Source organism: Equus asinus, chromosome 1, assembly GCF_041296235.1.
Source record: "Equus asinus isolate D_3611 breed Donkey chromosome 1, EquAss-T2T_v2, whole genome shotgun sequence".
Lineage (NCBI taxonomy): Eukaryota > Metazoa > Chordata > Mammalia > Perissodactyla > Equidae > Equus > Equus asinus.
In genome coordinates, this window is record NC_091790.1 from 177,063,921 (window position 1) to 177,086,375 (window position 22,455).

The following is a 22,455-nucleotide window of genomic DNA, read 5'->3' on the forward strand; positions in this document are numbered from 1 at the left end:
TGGCTCTGCTTGGGCTTCAAATTGGTGCTGTGCTTCCTGGCAGCAAGGGTAAAAGGGAAATCGGAGTAAATTACACTGTTCTCATATTATACAAAAGAAGGCTACAAATGAGCTCTTCTGGAAAAGCAACAGTTTCCCTAGTAATAACTTCTAAAAAATGTCTATTTAGTGAAAAAGAAGAACATATTTTCTTACTGCAAATTTAATCTGAAGAAATCAGTCTATTTGGTGAAAAAAAAGAACACATTTTCTTACTGCATATTTAAAGGATTATATAAACACTTCAACTCGTTTTAAGTTGTGATTGCCAAGAAAAGAAGTTATCTTAATGACTCTTCATTTGTCATCTCTGGAAACAAGCAATTTGAGTATTTCTTTTGTTGTGATGTATTGGAACTTCATTAATGGGGAAGCCTTACAAATAGGCCATCGTTTTCTGAGGAAGATCATACTGTGCTAAATGAGATAGGGGAATTCGTTGAACAGCTTGACTTCTAGTGACTTTTACTTAAGAGTGTGAAGTGTTTTAAATTAGACTATGTTAGTATTGATGAAACGTGCACAAGGGGGAAAAAGAGTTTAAAGGCTTTGTTTCATTTTGAGAGCTAGATAAATTATATAATTTAAAAACAAAGCACTGTGACCTGGCAGTAAGGAAACAACTGTCTTATGCTGTCGGAGAGAGTGGAAATTGGGGCAACCTTTTTGGAAGGTAATTTGGTGATGTCTATCAAATTTACAATGTGTCTACCCATTGACCTGGCAATTACACATACAGATTAGAATTTGCCCCTTGGTAAACTTGTAAAAGTACACCTAAATAGATGAATAAGAGCTTTCATTGCAATATTTTTGAAATAGCAAAAGAAAAATGTTACAAAAATAATCTGAATACACAGCAGTAAGGGAATGGTTAAATTAAAGGTGTATTCATTCAACAGAACACCCTAAGCCATTAAGAAGTATAAAGTAATTCTGTATATGCTCATATGGAAAGGACTCCAGGATGGATTAGTAGATAAATAAGCCAGAAATAGACTATTATAAGGTCTTTTTGAATAATTTGAAAAACAGAGATATCTATGTATATAGGTTTATGTAGATATATTGATATTTGTATCAATTTATATATTGAAGAGTCACATGCATCTGACCCATTGTGTGCTTATCTAGACTTCAAAAGGGAATATATAAGCATTGACTTTGATGGAGAGAGTTCCTAGATGGGGGTAGATTGCTGGATGCTTTTTCTTTTCATGTGATAGCTTTCTGTACAATTTGATTTTTCTAATCATGCACATACAATGCATCTATTTTGTTTTAAATATCAGTATGAGTGTTCTGAAGTAAGTCATTATTGTTGGTCTTTACTTTCATATACTTTAAAAACCCAGTAAAGGGGGCTGGCCCAGTTGCCTAGTGGTTAAGTTAGGTGCACTCTGCTTCGGCAGCCCGGGTTAGGGGGTTTGGATCCCCGGTGTGGACCTACACCACTCATCAAGCCATGCTGTGGCAGCATCCCACATATAAAATAGAGGAAGATGGGCACAGATGTTAGCTCAGGGCCACTCTTCCTCAAGCAAAAAGAGGAAGATTGGCCACAGGTGTTAGCTCAGGGCCAATCTTCCTCACCACCCCCCAAAAAAACTAATAAATAATATTTTGCAAAATAATAAAACACTGTTGTTGAGGTGACCAAGGTCATGGAACATGACAGACTCTAGCCTGTGAAGGACTGTATTGTCAGGAAATCAACTCAAGTGGTCTATGTTATATTCTCATCACAAACAAGTTACTCTTGCAGCTCCCTTCCCCGTGTTGACAGTGCTTGTCTTAGCTGTGTGGAGGATAGAGCCGCTTGGAGTGGGACAGTTGGAGACATCATATCTACCTCCCCTTCTGAGGAAGAATATTTGAAATCAGTTATTAAATTGTTTTCGTTCATTCTTCATACTTCATAGATCTAACTTTGATTCAGACTGGGGAGAAAATTTGTTGCATATTTCCCGTGGACCCTATAGTTTAACACATAGACTCTAGCTTGGAAGGAATTCCAAAAGGAAATGATAGAATGACTTTCTTTTGCTCTTTTGACTCGTTTCAGAATTGCGACTTCTCGTGAGCCCCTCTGTGTGTCTGGATCAGAGCACACCATTAAAGCTGAGTACTTCGAGTCACCTTTTAAAGACAGTGAAGCCACATATGTGGAAACCGTGGGACTGGAGGCGTGAACAGCTGTAAGCTAATCACTTTGAATTGTTATGTCCAGCGTACATTTTAGGAAACACCAAACAGATATGGGGGTGGGGAGGGTACATGTTTAGATTATCGGATTCTGTTACATAAATTTTTGGCTATCTCTTCTTAATAAAGAATGCCATCATTGATTTTCTTCTAGACTAATTCAACCCTCTCCTGCCATAGAATAAACATTTGGGTAAATAAGTCTCTTATCTAGGAAGTTACATTAGTGGAAATTGAATTTAAAACCTTGACGATGTGAAACTATAAAATTTTAACTTTCATTTTATACTCAAATGACATTGCCTTAGTCTATGAGTATGGCTGAATGCATCTTTTTTCCTACTTATTATTTTTTTATGGCTCCCCAGATCTAAGAAAGCAACTGTAAAGTACCCAGTTACTAAGTTACCTCCAGGGGAAGGATTTTAAAATGTAGATAAATTATAGTGAAAAATTAAGAGATTTAAATGATCTTATCCAAGACAAAAATGAGTTTGCCTCATCTAATTTTATAATTATTAAGTAGTATTTTCTCAGTTAACAGTATTTATTGAAGAATGTTATGCATCTTGTGCTTACCTAGACTTCAGAAGTTGAAATAGCCCAATCTTTTCGCTGATAACACTTAGATTTTTAAAGTGTAGAAATACGGTGCAGGAAAGCAAATAGTTATACATTTTGGTATCATTTATGATGAAAGTCTGTTTGTTTCATTACAAGACATTAAACTAGTGTTAGTTTTCCTATATAGACTGAAGTGTTTTCTTAATACTTCATCCCTTAAGTTGACCCTTAATTATCTGTGATAAGAGTTATTAGATGGGATCAAACTTGTGGTGAGAGTATTTTGGCATGTTTTTAGTGCCTTGTCCACCATTAAGAAATTTAACATCTTTTCTTGTCAAGGAGAAATGGACCAAAGGTAGGTGAGGGTAGAACCAGAAAATTTCAGGTGTTTCACTGCTCCCTAAACTGTAACTTGTATCACTTTTGGTGCAATGGTACCATATGTGACTAATTTAAATCTTTAAACCTTATTTTAGGTACTATTTTCCTACCTTTCTTTCTTTTTAAAAAATCTTAGATTAAATCTGCTGGAGTAGGGACTCTTATCAATTTGATCCCTTCTCTTTGTACTTGTATGTCCCCTGGTGGTGATGCTAATAAGCAGTGAAATTGTTTAAGGAAACCCACACACTGAAGGCTGGGGTCCAACAAAGGATACACAGGGTATACAAAGCTTTGAGGTAATTTATAAATTACATACTCACCCTCAATTGTGGAACATTAACTACATTGTTTTCTTTTTTAGAAATCAAACAACAGTCCTGGCTCCACATGAAACAATCTTTAGAGCTGAAGATCTGTCTGTGATTCTTAAAGCATATGTGTTGGTGACATCTTTAACCCCTTTACGTGCATTCATTCATTCGACTGGCACAATTTGGAATCCACCAAGGAAAAAACGCTTCACTGTCAAGGTAAAATTTCCATCGAAGTTGTAATTTCACCCAAAGTATGTTGCAGATAAGTAAAGTGAGTTGGGCTGCCTTTCTTCGACCTTTATGATTATCAAATCCCCTTGAGCAAAGATTTCATTGTATTGTAGCTGTAAGCAGAGATTTTCACTTAATAGGCGCAGGTTCAAAACTGAACTCGAAACAGCCTGATTCACTAGGAATCACAAAAGCTACATCTTTTTTTTCTCAATTCATCATTTTAGTTCAGTCCTTTGACCCATTACACAGCTAGTTCTCAGCTGTAGTCTTTTTTTCTTGACTTTCCATTTATTCAAGAAAAATATAGTCAGTGCAACAAATCAAAATATAATTTTGCCCTTATGCTTTTTGCTTCATTCTTCAGAAGCATAATACCTATTTTGTTAAACCAGTCACTATGGAATAGTTGCAGAGGAAAAAGGCAGTGCTCTCAAGTGTGCCTAGTACAGTAAGCCATGGTGGAAAGGATGACGAGAAAGTTTCCAGGGAAGAGCTTAATGATAACCCCAAGAAGCTGAGTTGTAAAAGGTTCAGGGGCCGGCCCCATGGCCAAGTGGTTAAGTTCGCGTGCTCTGCTGTGGCGGCCCAGGGTTTTGCTGATTCGGATCCTGGGTGAGGACATGGCACCGCTCATCAGGCCACGTTGAGGTGGTGTCCCACATGCCACAACTAGAAGGACCTGCAACTAAGATATACAACTGTGTACCGGGGTAATTTGGGGAGATAAAGCAGGAAACAAACAAACAAAAAAAGGTAACTCAGGTTAACTCAGTTGAAAATAAGGTCTACTTGACAATGTATTTGGTAAATTTTAAGGAGTTTCTGATTTTATAGAAATAATTATTCAGAAGACAGGTAAGAGGAAATGAGAAGAAATTAAAGAACTTAAAGAAATTAAACTCACCAAGTTCTGTATATTAAATATGTGCAGGTTTTTATATCTCAATCAGAGTAAAGTGGTTAAAAAAAAGAATGTACAAGTGACTTTCATAGTTTCAAGAGAATCAAAAGTGACTGAATCTGATGTTTTTCAGAATTTATCTTGCATAAACTGCATTTTAAGTTCTGAAAAATCTTCTGATTGTGAAAAATTTTTAATGATCCATTTAAATATTGCCAGTTAAAAAACAGACCAGCATGATAAAAGGTACAGGTGTTAGATTGACTAACAAAATAGATAGCTAACATTTTAATGAAATAGTATTGATGACTTAGCTCTTAAGGGTGCTTTATTTTAAGGATAATCATCCTATCTCAATTATATTGATACATAGACTTTTTAATTAATCATGAAAAAGTGGAATCTAATTTGGTTGCCTTTCTTGTTATCTCCCACAAGTCTTTGCAGTAGCTTTTTATATTTCTCTAAGTACTTTTAATTATTCCCAAATTTCCTCTATTAGCTTGAATTATATGAAATTGCTGATATTTGGCCATTTTTCACCTCCAAAAAATTGCAATTTCATATGATTCAACCTAATTGTTGGAACTCAGGTATAGAGAAATACTGAAACCATATTCCTTAATTTGCGTCACATTCATGGATGCAATAAATATTTATTGAGCACAGACCAAAATCCCATTCTTGTGGAACTTACACCAACAGTGTGTGCAAGACTCCTCTCTTGTTTTATCTATTTATTTAATCTAGTGTGTCCTCATTTCCCACTCAATTCCCCTCCCCTTCAAAAGGCCACCATTATAATGATTAATGTGTATCTTTTTGTATATATTCTTGTAAAATATGCATTTTTATTTTGTTATGCATGCATGTGATTTTAGTAAATAAATTGTATCACATTAGGTATTTTTTTTATTTTTCTAACTTTTTAAAAATGTACCACTATGTATTTTTAGGAAGGAACTGTCCACATTGCTATGTGAACAGCTGTGTTGCTTTTTAGTGACTTACAGTATTCCATGAAGTGTATTCCATTACAGTTTTCCTGTCCACTCCTCCAGTGACAGACATCTGGATTGCTGTAACTCTTAGCTAAAGCAAACAAGCTTCAAATGTACAAATCCTTGTATATGAACCTGTATGTGATTTTCTGGAGAATATGTAGTCAGCATTGGAATTGCTGGGTCATAGGATATGGGTTCATTTGATAGAATTCAGTAATGCCAGCTTGCCCTCCAGAATGCCTATATCAGTTTCTATGCCATTGTTCGACTTTCCTTGTCCCCATGACTTGACCACCATTTGAGCTTTTCCAGCTTGTAACAAGTGATAAGTGATACCTATCTCTTGCAAATAGCTCCATTTGTCATCTATCTTGTTAACTTTATCCACAGTGTCCTTTGTTGATCAGAAGTCTTCTATTGATTAATCAAATTAATTTTTCTTAGGTTTCTGCATTGGAGATTTTGTTCCAGAAATCCTTTCTTATTTCTAAGTCACAAAGATGTGCTTCTCCATTTTTTCTATTCCCTTTATAATTTTTCCTGGACATATAAATATTTAATTCAACTACAGTTCACTTTTGAACTTTTGATCCAGATTTTTTTCTTATGTAATCAATTCTGGTGGGCTAAAAACTCATCATTTCCCATGAATCTGACATCATCTTTATTGAGTAAGCTCCTGTATGTATATGGAGCTGCCCCTGAGCTCTCTTCTGTGCCAGCTGGCCTCTTTGTTTTTATTATTTTGGCAGTATAAGTATGTCTTATATCTGCCAGGAGAGGTTCCTTCTCTACTTTTCCTTATCAAGATTAAGTTAGCTATGTTATAGACATTTATTTCCTCATAAATATTTTAGAATAAAAGCATATTTTTTAAATCCTTCTGGAATTTCAATATATAGTGTCATTGAATTTATAGTTTAATTTTTGAAGAATTTGCTATTCATAATATTAAATCTCTGCATTCATTGATATCATTTTCTTTGTCCTTTATTAGAGTTTAAATTTTTTTCTCCACAGAGGTCTTATATTTTAAGTTTATTTCTAGATTCCTTAGAGTATTTGTTGACATTGTTTTTTAAATTATATTGTCTAGTTGCTCATTACTATGATAGAGAAATACTGGGGGTTTCTTTCTGCTTTTTCTCCCCAAATCCCCCCAGTACATAGTTGTATATTTTAGTTGTGGGTCCCTCTAGTGGTGGCACGTGGGACGCCGCCTCAGCGTGGCCCGATGAGCCATACCACTTCCGCGCCCAGGATCCGAACCGGCGAAACCCTGGGCTGGCAAAGCAGAGAGCACGAACTTAACCACTCAGCCACCGGGCAGCCCCGAGAAATAATGCTTTTAAAGTTGAACTTCTATTTGGCAAACTTGTTCCAATAGTTTTACTATTAATATCATTGGTTTTACTAAGCAGATGGTCATTTTATCTGCAAATAAGGTCATGTTAATCTCTCTGCTTTTAATTCTCATATATGTTCTTTCCTTCTTTCTTTTCCTGTACTAATGTTGGCCAGAATCTCCAATACTTTCTTTAAAAGTAGAAACGATAGTGAGCACTCTTGGATTGTTCTTCATTGTAAAGGGAATTCTTTTCAAGTTTCTCCACTAGGTGAAATGCTTGCAGTCGGTTTTTGGTGTTTAAACTTTACAATCTCTGCTAAAGTAGTGAGAATAATACAATTAATCACAATGTAGCCATCATTGCCATTTCAACTATGAGAATTCGTGGGTAATCTTGCTTCATCTGTATTTTCTTCACTCTCCTTCCCTAACACTAGCTTATTTTGAAACAAATCCCAGAAGTCATATGATTTCATTTTTAAATCTTTTTAGAGTATAACTCAAAGAGATATGAATTTATAAACCTTAGCAAGTCAAAGAAGTTGCCTTATATTTTTAGTTTGTTGGAAGTCTTCAACATAAAAAGAATTTGAACTTAACAAATGCTTTTTTCTGCATTGATTGAGATAATCGTGTGATTTTTCTCCTCCTCAAGTTTATGTGGTGTATAGTATTGCTAGATTTTCTTTTAAGAAAACCTCCCTGCATAATTGAGATAAAACCGAGTTGACAATTTGGGGCTATTTTTCAATACTCTGTTGGATTGGTTTAATTATGATTTTTATATCTATGTTCATGAATGATATCGACATAATTATATTTTTAAATATTTCTCTTATCTGGTTTTTGCAGTTGAGATTATAGGAGCTCACAAAATAGAGCTGGATAACTTTCACTCTTTCAATTTTTTGGAACAACTTGTATAAGATAGAAGTTAACTGACCCTCAAGAATTTGGTACAAGTCTCTTGAAAAAATAGATTTGGAGGTTTTTTGCAATAGCATTAACATTTCAATTTGTTTAAAATATTTTGATTGATTTTAAGTTCTCAGTTTCTGCTTGTGCAATTTGGCGTTTTTTAAAGAATTTATCAATTTCGCGTAGGTTTTCAAATTCTTCAGTGTATAGCTGATTACTATAATGCTTCAATTTTTATATCTGTGGTATCTATAGCTTATTTCATGTTTTTCGTTTTATGATATGTAGATATTTAATTTTTATTTCTTGATTAGAATTGCTGGGGTCTCTATTGTTGGTTAATCTTTTTAAAGAAACTAGTTCTTTATTTTGTTAATCTTTCCCATCATTTTGAAGTTGTTGCTCACAATTTCACAGATTTCTGCCCTTATTTTTGTTGGTTTTTGGCTTCTAGTTTTTTGCTTGCTTGCTCTTTTGTCCTTTTTATAGCTTCTTCATTTGAATGCTTGCCTCCTTTATGCTTAACATTTTTGTTTCCTGGTAAAAAAGGATAAAGCTATAAATTTCTTCTATATACTGCCGTAGTCACGTCCCATAAATTTCAAATTATTTGGTTCTAAGTGTTTCTTAATATTTCTTATGTTTGCCTTGTTTAACTCAAAGTATTTAATAACATTTTTCAGTTTCTAAGTATAAAATTATTTTTAAATTATCCTTTTGTTTTGAATGTCTAATTTATTGGATTATTATCAGAAATCATATTCTGTATGCTACTGGTATCTTGAAATTTATTGAGGCTTTCCTTTATTGACTAATAACCTTTCTATTTAAAACAAGTCTTCCATGAGTGCTTGAAAAGGAAAACTCTACATGTGAGTGTAGAATTCTATCTATAGTTAAAGGCTTATTAAGTACGTATTAATTGTATTTTGCAGATATCTGGGTTTTTTTCTGCTTGATAAAATCTCCAACTACAGTTGTTTGTCTATTTCTCCCTGCCATTCTGTGCTTAACTATTTTGAAGCTATATTATTAGTTATCTATTTACTTATGATGCTTATATCTTCTTTCTCCATAGTTCCTTAACTAAAGGTATATACTATATTCGAAAGGTATATAATACCTTTCTTTTGTCTTAGGATACTATTGCATTAATTTCTGTTTTAGTCAGATACTAAGATTACTATGAGCTTTCTTTTGGTTCATATTTTTGTTTTCCCACATACATATTTTATTTTTACCCTTTCTACATGTATTTATATTAAATGTATCTTTTCATAGTTAATATATTTTGGGAATTTATTGTTTTGATCCAATCTGAGAATCTTTGTTTTTTAATTTGTAATTTTTAACTGAGTTTCATACACTGTGATTATGTTAGGACTTATTTATTTATTTCTTTAGTATTCATCCTTTTTGTTTCTTTTTAAATATCTTTTCCTGCTTTTCACTGTAAAGCTCAACTTTTCTCAAGTTTAAAAGGTATGCATTTTTAATATATGTAACATACGGTAGTCACCCTTCATTGAAGACATGCACATGTTTATTTTCTCATTAATTATTATTAAACTTTTCAAAGAATGTAGAGTTTTAGTTCTGGTGGAAATAATCATTTTTTTCCTTTTATGGTCTTTTTTTCCTTCAAAAGGAAAACAAAACAATAAATTTTATCAAGGAGTGTGTCACCTTTCCTTCCCCTGTTTCATCCTCCTGGATTTGTTTCTTTTCTTAGTGAGTGTTTGCAATTTGGCTGGAAGTCTTTACTGTTTAATTCTGGGAAATTTGTTTTTATGATTTCTTGAAGTATTTTTGCGCACTCTTTTTTCTTTCTTTCTTCTGTTCACATTTTGACCCCTTCATCTCCTGCACTGATATCCCTTAAGAACTGTGCGCATTTTTGCTTACATCTATTGATTTCTTACTATGTTTCCTCTTAGTTCTTTTCAATGATTCTTTTTCCATATTTCATTTGCTACTGTCTTCCAGTATTTCCGTGAGTATATTAATCATGCTTATTTTAAACTCCTGGTGCATTAAACTCCTAGTCCAGTGCGCTATCCATTGCACCACTGCGCCCTAGTCCTCTAGTTGTAGTAGCATGACATATGTCATTCAGTTTATTGCCTTTCTTTTGAGGTAGCTGTACTTTTCGTGTGTCCCCTATTTTGTCCTTTGAGCGTAAGTTCTCTTGCAGATACTATTTATTCTGGCCGTTATAGTGTTTGCGGAAGGCCAGTCCTGCAGGTGAAGCCTTGGAGAGGGGAGAGGATGAATTCTAGGCACCATAAAACCACTTTCGACCACTTCCGCCTGCTGCTACTGTAGCAGGCAATTTCTCTGGTCAGAATTTCACCCCCTAAACTCTGAGGAAGTGCCCTGGGAGGAGGCATTTCCCATTATTATAATCCCTCAAACTCAGGGTTTGTGAGAGAATAGAGTGGAGGAGTGAATGTCGACTGTGATGTAATCTCACGTGGCTTTATCAACGCGTCACCTGAGCAGGACATTATCCCCAAGAAATGGAGCAACCTCAATCTTGGGGTGGACTTCATGTCTTTAACAGAGAGGGAGCAGACGGTGATTGTCCCAGGGGATCACAGGGCAGAGGCAGGAGTACAACAAAAATACTTTCCTCCACTCTGTCCGCTCAGAGAAGCCTTCAGCAGCCCCCCTCCCCAAACTCCAGCCACCCCTGTCCATTGCCACCACTGGCCAGCCCAGTTCAAAACAGCTTTTGGAATCCGTTCCACACAGGTTTTTATTTTTTGGGCTTTTTTTGTTAAATTCATGCTTTATCTCATTTCACCTATACTAGTTCACTATCTATCTTGAGAGGACATTGAGACTCCTAGATATTCCAAGTAACTTTTTTGTTTTTTTCTTTTTTTCATTATTTAAGTCATTTCCCCTGACCTTAGTAGAGATGACTGGTAGAAATAATACGTTTTTTTGGTGATAGTTTTTATGCATTTCCTGAAGATAAATCATGAGAAAAGGAAGCTCTTTGTGATTTGATTTGCTTTAGATTTTCATGCTTTATTCACTGTTTTGTTTCTTATTCCTGTCTTTGTTGTGTCTGCGGGACAGATGCAGGCCGCAGTGGTGGCACAGGAAAGCACTCAGTTCTTGTCGTTTTCATCCTCTCCTTGGGATTTGTCTTTTCAAGATCTTGCCTGATTATTCTGGACAACACTGTTATCTGCCCTCAAAGGGAGGTAGTGCAGCTTCCTGGGTTAATGTGCCAGAGAGCGATTATTTTCTTACAAGGTCAAAGTTACACTTGATGCTACAGATAGATTTCAAAAAACAAGGGAATATTTATTTACCCTTCAACTGAAGTATTTATTGCTTCAGCTAAAATAGATTATACTTATCTGTTAAATCTCTTGACCATCCTCCAAAATACTGCTTCCTCCTGATATTTTTAGAGGTGAAAAAAACCATGGAAACAGTTCTCAATGCTAATGTGGAAGACAAGACCAAACCCACTTTAAAGACGAACCCCATGACATCAAAATTTATCAAATACTGTTCTTAAATTCAAAAAGACATTGTGTGTGTGTGTATGTGTGTGTGTGTGTGTGTACTGAGTCCTGAATTCAGAAGCTAAACTACTTAGTTAAATCAGTGGTGATTTATTCACTGTGCAGTGAGGCAAGCCCACTAAACTGGTTATCAGTGGCTATTTATAGAATATTCTGGCAGCTAAAGGAGGTATGAAAGTAATAACAGATATAACTATGAGCTCATTTATTTCCAATTAAGTCTGCTGCTGAGACGTTTTATCTTCTAAAGCTCTGGAGAGAGTTGAAAAATATTAAGAAATGCAAATTCGAGACATAATGGAAAGTAGAAGCTTTGTAAACTAAATTTTTCTAAAATCCCCTTCTATACAATAAAAATAATTTATAATTTGTGTTAGATGTTTCCAAAGGATGTTCACATTTAGAAGGAGGAGGGAGATGGAAAAAGGGAAAGAAAATGAATAGCAAATGCAAGATTTGCTTACTATAGCCTATGATCTGATTTTAAGACAACCATTTTTACTGCTTTTAAAGCAATGTCATTTTCTTGGTGAAATATAATAAATCCAATTTAAAGCAATATTTTATTCAAAAATTTCTCTAAAAAGCTCTCAATTCGAATATAAAACACTCCAGTTATATCTATGAATTCAAAAGGAGAACAACCATTCTAAGTATAACTTCCTTCACCTGTGTCCATGGCTGTCTATATACATAGGTCATATAGATTAACTGCAAGAAATATTGTAAATTTAAATTTGGTTCTTAGAGTACAAAGTCACAAGTTATCCCTCCATCCATTGTAAAGTTATCCAGCAGGGAGGAAACTCTCATATCTGTAACTTCTTTATGACGTCTCGAGAGTCTTTATAGCTGTGATTGTAGCTGACTGCTTTGATGAAAATGTATTGCTGGAGTGATTTGTGACTTCTGGCAGGAAGACCTGTCAAAACTCTTACTTTGTCTAGTTGAGATATAACTTAAATGAATTCATTGTTTGATCAGGCATCCCACATTTAAAGATGTTCATTTGTTGATAATAGGTATTCAAAAGTTATGTGAAGAGGATTCCTTGAATGTCATCAGCTCTCGATAAAGGTGTCTTAGATTGAATTCAATTGAAGATCTTTTAAAAATGTTTAACTGTGTGAGGTGTTGCCAAGTCTGTTTAATCCCTACCTGTTCTAATTCAGCCTATATTTTGCAATGATCTTCCAGTGGCTTTCCAGTAAATGCAATAGACAGACATCATAACCTAAATTTCTGGGCAGGACCACTTTGATAGAAAGGGGAAAACACAGGACATTGGAGCCTTTTCTCAAGTCAGTGAGAATTGTCTCTACTGGAAACCCAAGTTAAAGCAAGCTCCTGCCCCGTCTGAGGCTCTGAATCACCAGCTCTCTACCACCGCTGCATTGGCCTTTGGGGGGCCATTCTTCCATTCCCTGTGCCTGCACTTCCCCCTCACATGCATGCGATCAGCAAATGTGCGCAGAGGAGAGAGTGAACTTTGGCGAAGTGGGGAATGTTATTATTTACGAGGACCCTTTTTAGAGAGTGCATATATCTCTTATTCAGTTTTGGAAGTATGACACAGTTGCAGGGATGAAGTTAGCCTCATTTGTCGTCAATATTTATGCAGCGCCTTTCATAATGTCGGGTGAGATAGCTCATATATTCCCAGGGTAAAAATGAGTAATGTCTTTGGAAGCAGGTGTAAAGTTACAGTAGGGGTTTTCGACTTTAGGAAGTGTTCTTCTCCTGGTCGTCATTTTATGTCTAAAACTGCAGACTATGGAACAGACCTTGTAAAAGACTTTTTCACTGAGCATCTGGTCTTTCTGCAGGCCTGGGAGATTTATGTCAGCTGTAGAAAGAATGTGAATAAAAGCTTGCTCCTGGGAGTTCGTAAAATGAGTTGATGTATTACTTAATCTACTCTTGCTCGGATTAAATTTAAAAATTGCATCAGGGTGTTCATTTTAAAGTATGATTTTATATAAATAGAAATTATAGATAACTGGCATAAAATTAAATAAACAAACATGTGGCTAAAGCTGACTTATAATCAAAACCAAAATCATAATTGCAAAATAACACTTCTCTCATCAGCCCACATTGGTGTTAAATATTATTTCAGATATGTGTTTGCTCTAGAAAAAGAATGATTGTTTTGCAACTGCACATGATTTTAAAGTGCATCAATGCAAAATAACTTTTTAGTATTCATGGCAACTTTCGTTCTGTTGATGGCAACTTTGTCTCATTTTGAAAAATTTCATTCATTCATTTCATTTATTCATTCTCCAACTTTGTTTCATAAAACTTTTGTCAAGTAATTTTGTGCATTCATTAATTCTTAATGCTAAACCTGGATTATTACCCTAAATAGGAAGAAAATTATTCATAAGCATTGTCATGTTTATTTGATCAAAAATGATCATTTAAACACATGACTCTAAGCTTTAGAACAGCAGGAAATGTGTCCGTATCCCCAAAGCCTTGGGGATAAATATCAAAAAACGTTCATCATTGAATGATTGTCTATCATTATCATTTTCATTAAAGGTAACTTATTAATTGTAACATACAAAAAACTCTCATTTTGGGAAAATATGATTTGAATAGGTTCTTCAACAAAAGATAAATATGATGAATTCACATACAACATCTTTGTTACTGCAAACGTATCTCTTCTGAACTAATACAGTGACCTGATTGATACATATGTGCAAATATAATTAACTGACATGTATGCATTATATATATTTTATATATATATATAATGTGTTACAGTGACAATATAAGGTAAAACATAACCCTAATGAATAAATTTGCTAATTATCATTTCCTTTAATACTAGAAAACTGATGGATAGGTATTACTTATATATCCAGAGAAGTGAAGGTTAGCTAATACTCTTGGATTTTAGTGTGAAATCAGGAGAGGTAAATGAATTCCTTCAGAATGCTTGAAAGATGGAAAAGGGAATGCCTCAGTGGCATTTTGGATGTTAGGACGCATATTTCCCTGCTCCTTGGCTCCACCCCCTTCCCTTGTCTAGTTCAAAGCCTGCTTCTCTCTGGCGCCTTCTAGTGGACGCCTGCGCAGGGATGAGGACGGGGACCAGCTGAGGACTGGTAAAGAGCAAGTGTTATTTCTCCAACTGGAGCCTAGGAGTCAATGGTCTGTGAACATCTTGGAAATTCTTATAAGTTAGTCTATGCAGGCTCTTCCTTTTTCTGCCTTTGCCCAGCACAGGAGTGTTGCTCTGATTTCTGTTACACCTTGCTGATCATAGGTTTATAGAATAAACAAGTTTTTAGGGTAAAATATGAGCATGGAAAAAGAGGACCGGTGTAAGCAATGTTTGAAATACTTTAAGAATCCACAGAGAACAGCACCATGTTAATTTTTGAGTTACTCATTATTTCTTTAATAGATGAGCTAGCTACGCCAGAAATATGTCCACAGACGGAGCGGCTGTGTAATCCCTTCCTTCACTACCCTCTACACAATACAGAATTAAGATGGAGCTTTTGGTAGTGGACTTGTGAATTAAGGCAAAACTTCACGCAGTCTTCCTGAATTTTTCCACTTCTGTGCAGGCATCTGGAGAGTTACTGAATTAATTTTATAAATCTTGATTCCTGGACTTTGACCACAGGGCTCGCCTGAGTTTTCCATTGCTGTGGTAATGATAAGTGTCTTCTGAGGACAGGAAAATATACTGGGAGAAAAAAAATCAGATGAAGTCAGCAAAGAATCAGGAGAACAAAAAGGAAGAAGAAAAATTTACTTGCCTAACTAAGTTTAGAATTCTTCAAAGAAGAGATTATGTTTATTTTTTATTTGCAAAGGAAATAGGGGCCAGCCTGGTGGCATAGTAGTTAAGGTCATGCGCTCCACTTCGGCGGCCCCTGGTTCCTGGGTTCTCATCCTGGGTGCAGACTTACACACCACCTGGCAAGCCACACTGTGGCAGTGTCCTGCATACAAAGTAGAGGAAGATTGGCACAGATGTTAGCTCAGAGCTAATATTCCTCACCAAAAAGATAAAATAAAAAAATAAAAAGGAAACAAACTTTCAGTGCCTGACACAATACTAGTACTCAGCAGGCAGAAGGAGAGATAAATGGCTTGGAATAGACTCCACTGCACTTATCACATTGCAGAAAAAAATAATTAGCAATAAAAATAACCCTTTTACAAAGTGGTATGTGAATGCAAAGTAATAACAGTGAAGACAATGGCAGTAAGTGTTGCCCCCAAATTAAGTACTTTAATGCTTAAGAGTATTATAAAATATGTACCCAGTGGAGAAGACAGATGATGTTTACATTTTAACTTTGGGTATAGAAACAAAATAATTTCCCACCAGTACATTTTTTTTTCCTTTTTCTCCCCAAAACCCCCCAGTACATAGTTGTATATTCTTAGTTGTGAGTCCTTCTAGTTGTGGTATATGGGACGCCGCCTCAGCGTGGTTTGATGAGCAGTGCCATGTCCGCGCCCAGGATTCGAACTGGCGAAACACTGGGCTGCCTGCAGCAGAGCGCGCGAACTTAACCACTCGGCCACGGGGCCAGCCCCCCACCAGTACATTTTAAAGCTTATTATGTTTGTAATTTTAACCATTTCTGTTAAAAATTTCCTTTATTCTTTGACATCTGTCTCAAAGGCTGTGACAAATCCTAAATATAAAATATCCCCAACTATACCGACTAGGTAAAGCTGATTTGTCTGCTAAAGGAAGACAGACTTTTGCTTCCTTCAGGAGAAAATCTGACTTGCATTTGTCTTATGTGATTTATGCATTGTAAATTTAAAATGAAGTACAGCCTTTTTCTTCCCATATATTAAAATGTGGTTTCAAATTTGAAAGAAACGGCAATCTTTTGTCACCAAGGCAACCTACATAGCTATGAGAGAAAGCAAAACACAAATACTGTATTGCCCTCAAGTGATCTTTTTCGGTATTGCACTAACAGCCTAAGCTGTCCAACAGTGAAAGGGAAAAAGAAGGCAAAAATGCTTAGACAGCAAAGCTTTGACCTTTTTCTTTCATTGCATTATCATATTTATTTTTAGGATGTTATCTGATAATCCATCCTTGTGGTGGGGAGACTATATTACTAAGTAGAGAATCTGAATGGTGATAAATCTACAGTACGATTTAAATTGCCACAGGGCCACAAAATTATTTGGAATGCTTTCAGCATTTGTCAGTCATTGGACATTGTTTTTCCATTTAAGATGATTTTATGATACACCAGGTTTTAAAAAATTACCATAAAGTTAGCACTAGCATTTTAGACTTAGCATCTGAGAATGCATTACTTTTATCCGTTATCTTTTGTGTGTACTTGTTTGATTTCAACTTGAACCTCACATCAGCTTAATTTGAATTCCTTTGAATTTTGTAAATGACCTAATATTGCCGTATGGAACTGCAAATGTGTCTTTCATTTCTCTGAGCGCTAGTCAGGCAGATAAAGATGGATTCTCAGGGTTCTGCACACATACGTCTTGCTGCGTTCTATCTACTGCAATATCTAGATATATTTCATTGCTTTTGTTAGTTCTATCTCTATGGAGCATCTGCCTGTAAGGCGGTTATTCTCTGACTTCATCATTTAGTGATATGGAGCATTCCTCTACCCACTATTCTATCCTCTTTGTCTCATAACAGCTTGTCTTCTCGCCCCCACTGCTGTGCTTATGAAACCAGTTCTTAGAAGCTCTCTGAAACAGGTCTTTAAAATTTGGAGGAAAGGACTGCAAACAGGAGAAGAAATCCTAAGTGTCCCTGTGTTTATATATATCTATATTCTGTGTGGCTTCCCTTCTAAACCAGCCTCCCTATGCCTGGCGTCTTGTCTTCCAGAGTCCAATTAGTTTCAGGTACCACAGCCTCATCTACCTGTTTAAAAAAGTATTGTACCAAAATGATTTCTATCCGGAATTTTTTCCAAATGCATTTGAAAGGTTTGAGAATTTTCTCATGTGCTTGATTACCAAAGTCATCAACATAAAGAACGTGTATTCAAGTCACAGAGTGAAATCATTATTCTAAACTCAGAACTCACAGAAGAAAAACATTATGCTAAGGAAATATATTACATTTTCAAGCTTTCGAGGAGTTACTGTTAAAGTGAAAAGAAGTGTGATTTAAAAATATGAATAGGAGAATGATGACATCCTTTCAATCAGAGTGATAAGCGAATATCCAACTGCACTTTTACTCTAAAGGAGAGGGAAATAAATCACTCGCCTTGGATCTGTAGTGCTAGATCTACAGGACTAAAAAGAAAAGTCCCAAGGCATGACCTCTAATGGACGCGCTGAGGTGCCAACTGTATGACCTCAGGCAAGTCTTTCAATCTCTGTGAACCACTTTCTCTATCTGTAAAATAGGAACAGTTCTCTATGGGTTAAATGAGGTTTTTCTTCCTTTTACAAATATTTGCTGGGTACTCCCATGTGTAGACACTGTGTTAGGTTCCAGTGATATAATAATAAACAAGGTAGAGTTCCTGCTTTCATGGAGTTTATTCTTGTATTGAGAGGTAGATGAAATACAGATAAAGAGCTAATTATACATATGTAAAGAAATACTGATAATTGTAGATTTTTAATATAGTTAGGAATAAAATGAATAATGATGATGTGTAGAGAGTGACTGGGTTGCCCACTTTATGAGAAGTAGAAAGATCTTCCTGACTAGGTGACATCTGAGCTGTAATTCATGGAGGAGACTAAGCCTCGTTGGAAGAGCTAGTGATGAAACACACCCAGCAAATGGACAATTCCAATGTCTTGAGGTAGGAGAGTCCTTGCCCGTTCACAGAACATCACAAGCAGTGGAAGTGCATCATGTTGAACAAAAGGGAAGTGATATTGGTAGAGAGGAGGAAGCAGAGAAAGGGTAGGTTCAGTTCACACAGGACTTACAGACAAAGTAAGGAATTCGGCTTTTATTTCTATGGGCAGAGGGACACCACTGAAAGATGGTAAATAGGGGAATGCCATAATTTGCTTTACCTTTTCAGGCCCGCTCTGCTGCTGTGTGGAGAACAGATTGTAGGGGGTTGTGAGGGGATCCAGAGAAATCAGTGGCAAGGCTATTCAGGAGTCCAGGTGAGGACGATGGTGGCTTGGACTAGTTGGTGAGATCATGGTCTGAAGAAAGACACAAGTGGATACCTTGTGGAGAAATAAGAATTGGTGATGAGCTGAGAAAGAGGATAGACAGAGATGGCTCAAAGATGGCTCTTCAGCCATTATTTGAATGGTGGTACCCTTTCCTGAGATAGATCCGATGGAAGGGAGTGGGACAGAGAATTGTGCAATGAAGAAGTGGAATGGGAGACAGGTTCCTGATCTCACAGCAGCTTACCCATGTATGTGGTTCCTACCCATTTGTCTGGTTCTTAAGCCTCCTTTGCTCTATACCCTGCCTGAGGGCCCTACACAGGGAAGTTCTTGCCTTGAGAATTTGGTGCTTCTTTACTTGTTCAGTTTCTCTCCCTGCCAGTCTCCTCCCCATGCCCCTCTCCCTCCTGCCATTTCCAGCAGAGGTATCCTATCACTTCTAAAACAAGAGAAGGATAACTAGTTGCTTGCTCTTCCTAGTGTGACAGGCAGGCCTCATGTGTCCAGGTCCCCATTACTGTAAAAACAGCCTGAGCAGAAGTGCCTGTTTCTCAGCCATCGTGAGTTTAAGGGTTATTTTCAAATAGATGGGATCTCAAATCACAGGTCAGTTCCCTTGAAAGATAGTAGAGCGGTCAACTATGATGTATTCAGATAAGAAGATGAGAAGAGAATGCTTAGGAACTGCCTACCCCAGAAAGGATTAAATCTATTCAGTGTGTGGGATGGAAGCCAGAGTGAAGTTGGAGGGGTTTGAAATGAGGAAACCACACCAGAAGCAGCAGGCATTAGACTACACTCTTAAGCACTGAAAATAAATGTGAAGTTCTTACATTACCTTCTCCCTCATATGGGAGGTTTATAGGAGACAGAGATGCAGACGCCATTTCAAAAAGAGAAGAAAAGAAGACAGAATTTAAACAAACAAAAAGCAAATTAAATTAGTTAGCTTTTGCAACATAAACCACCTTTGAACAACAAATATTTCTTATTTCTCATGATTCTGTGGTTGGCTGGACAGGCTCTGCTGATTTATATGAGTAGCTGACAGTTCAGTTGGGGTTAGATGGTCTAGTCTGGCTTCACTCATGCCTGGCTGTTGGCTAGAGTCTTGGGGATGACTTGGCCATGTATTTCTTATCATCTTGCAGGCTGCCCAGGGTTCTTTCATATGGTGGCAGTGTCAGGGTTCCCAAGAATAGCAAGTGAGCAAGCCCCAAAGGCCAAGTTCTTTTCAAGTTTTTGTTTGTATAATGGTTGAATGGTGTCCCAAAAAGATATGTCCACATCCTAACCCCCAGAACCCGTGAATGTGACCTTATTTAGAAAAAGAGTCTTGGCAGCTGTAATTAAGTTAAGGATCTCAAAATGAGATCATCCTGGATTATCCAAGTGGTGCCTAAATCCAATGACGCATGTCCTTATAAAAGAAAGGCAAAGGGAGATTTGGCACAGACAGAAGAGGAGAAGACACACAGAGGAGAAGGTCATGTGAAGATGGAGGCAGAGATTAGAGTTATACACCCACAAGCCAAGGAGTGCCTGCAGCCTCTTGAAGCTGGAAGAGGCAAGGAATGATTGTCCCCTAGAGCCTTAAGAAGGAATGTGGCCCTGCCAACCACCTGGATTTTAGACTTTTGGCCTCCAGAATTGCGAGAGAATAAATTTCTGTTGTTTTAAGTCGCTGGGTTTGAAGTAATTTGTTAAAACAGTTTGCATCATATTTACTAATGTCCCACTAACCAAAGAAGATCATATGTGCCAAAGCTAAGATTCAAGGGATGAAGAAATAGACTTGACCTCTGGCGGAAGTGCAAAAGCACACCGCAAGAGGGTGTGCCTACAGGGGTGGGAAGAATTCGTGACCAGATTTTGCAAACTACCACACCAATGAAAAGAAAGATTTTCACTTTATAGCAGATTAGCGACAGGTTTCACAGGATAGAATTTAAATGTGAGAACAGGGAAGTAGTTAATTAGGGGTCAGGAGACAACAAGAGAAAGGAGGGGGAAGGTATCTTGTCTGGTGACTTCTCTACTCTCAGATGAGAATGAAGCTTCTAATGGTTGAATGTCCTTCATCAAGTAAGGTGGAGAAACAATATAATCTCCCCATAATAAATTGGTGAGAAATTAATGTATTTAATCTATTCCTTCGTGCATGAATAAAATTTTTGTGTTTGATGACAGAGTCAAAAACAACTTAAAGGAAAATCAATGTTGACTGTGTCAATAATTGTTCATAGTCAATTCAACTGAGTTGTATTCTAAAATTGTCTAAAGGATACCTATGTGTTGGGCAATGTGGAGAGGGACTCAAAAGAGAAATGCTGGTTCTTCCCTTCAGGGAACTCTCCAGTGAGTGGGGGAGAAAGACATATTTATAAGTAACTCTACAGAGCAGAGTGCAATAAGTGGCTGAGTTACTGGGCTAGTCAAGTGTAGGAGAGAATTATTTAGCCTGGGGAAAGTGAGGTAGATTTCACAAAATAGGTAGTATTTTTTTCCAAGCTTGGAAAAATGAATAGGGCTTCCCTGGGAATGAGGCAAGAATGTTTGCATTTACTTTGGAAAGACATCAGGAAGCATGCAGGTTGAACATAGGTTATAGTCTCACATGTATGAGCTGGCTTATTTGGCTAGTTTGTGTATTTATTTTGAGGTGGAAAGAATCCGTAGATATCCTGAAGTGGGAGGGATGGAGAAAGAAGGAAGGGAAAAAGTCATAGGATTTGTGGAGTGGGGGAAACCAGAAAAGATATGTTAGAATCAGATCCTGAAGAGCTTGAATTTCCTGCACGTAAAACGTAAAATGACCCCACTGTCATTTTATACTTCTGAATGTATTCTCCTGCGTGGTCTCATTTAATACTTTTAAAAGCCCTGGGAGATTGGGTGATAGTTTTATACCCATTCGATGGATGAGGAAGTGAAGAGTCATGATTTTTTAGAGATGACAGAACTAGTAAATATGATTAGGATTAGGCCTCAGACCTCCAGTGAGTAAAATCTCTCTTAACTACCACTTAACTACTTGCGGTGTTAAGCAATGCTCTGTGTGTCCGCTGTAAAGCATGCTGACTGCTGAATGCAAGAACTCAATGCCTGAGGCAAGCATTTGTATGCGTCCCTCGTCATGCACTGGTGAACTATAAGTGCAAAAAGAGACAGACTTGTTTCCATAAAAGCAAAGTTGAAGATTTATAAAGAATAAATCTAGGAAAATTGCTTGAAAACATTGCAGGTAAATTACATGTGGCTTAACAACTTTCAGAGTTTGGGGATGGGGAGATTGTAAAGTCTGCAAAGATTCTGCCCTGAGATTTCTTTGTAAGTGTTTTTATGTTCTTGCTGTAGTTGTAATTATAACCAATGCATTATGGGTAAGGTTTCTGTAAGTTAGATGCCTGGCAATTCCAATTAGTTCACCCATATGCAAATAAAAGACCTTGGCTGTATAAGATTGACAAAGGAATGTACATTTATGGATTTTTTTAATTGAGGTAACATTGGTTTATAACGTTATATAAATTTCAGGTGCACATCATTATGTTTCAGCTTCTATATAGACTATATCACGTTCACCACCAAAAGTCTAGTTGCCATCCATCACCATACACAATATGCCCCTTTACCCCTGTCACCCATTGCCTACTGGCTTCTTCTCTGGTAACCACTGGTCTGTTCTCTGTATCTATGTGTTTGTTTGTTGTTGTTGTCTTCCACGTATGAGTGATGTACAGTTTTTGGCTTTCTCTATCTGACTTATTTCGCTTAGCATAATACCCTCAAGCTTCATCTATGTTGTCACAAATGGCATGATTTCATTGTTTTTTTATGGCTGAGTAGTATTCCATTGTGT

At 36.6% G+C, this 22,455-nt stretch overlaps 1 protein-coding gene across 4 annotated transcripts in view; it reads left to right on the top strand.

Moving 5' to 3' along the window:
• The window catches only part of CPED1 (cadherin like and PC-esterase domain containing 1), a 272,074-nt gene that overhangs the window by 88,310 nt on the left and 161,309 nt on the right, over positions 1-22,455 (top strand). For all 4 annotated transcript variants that reach the window (XM_070512455.1, XM_070512448.1, XM_070512440.1 and 1 more), the window contains 2 exons: positions 2,105-2,237; positions 3,557-3,725. In XM_070512455.1, the coding sequence (XP_070368556.1) occupies positions 2,105-2,237; positions 3,557-3,725 (302 nt within the window). The remainder of the gene's footprint in view (positions 1-2,104; positions 2,238-3,556; positions 3,726-22,455) is intronic.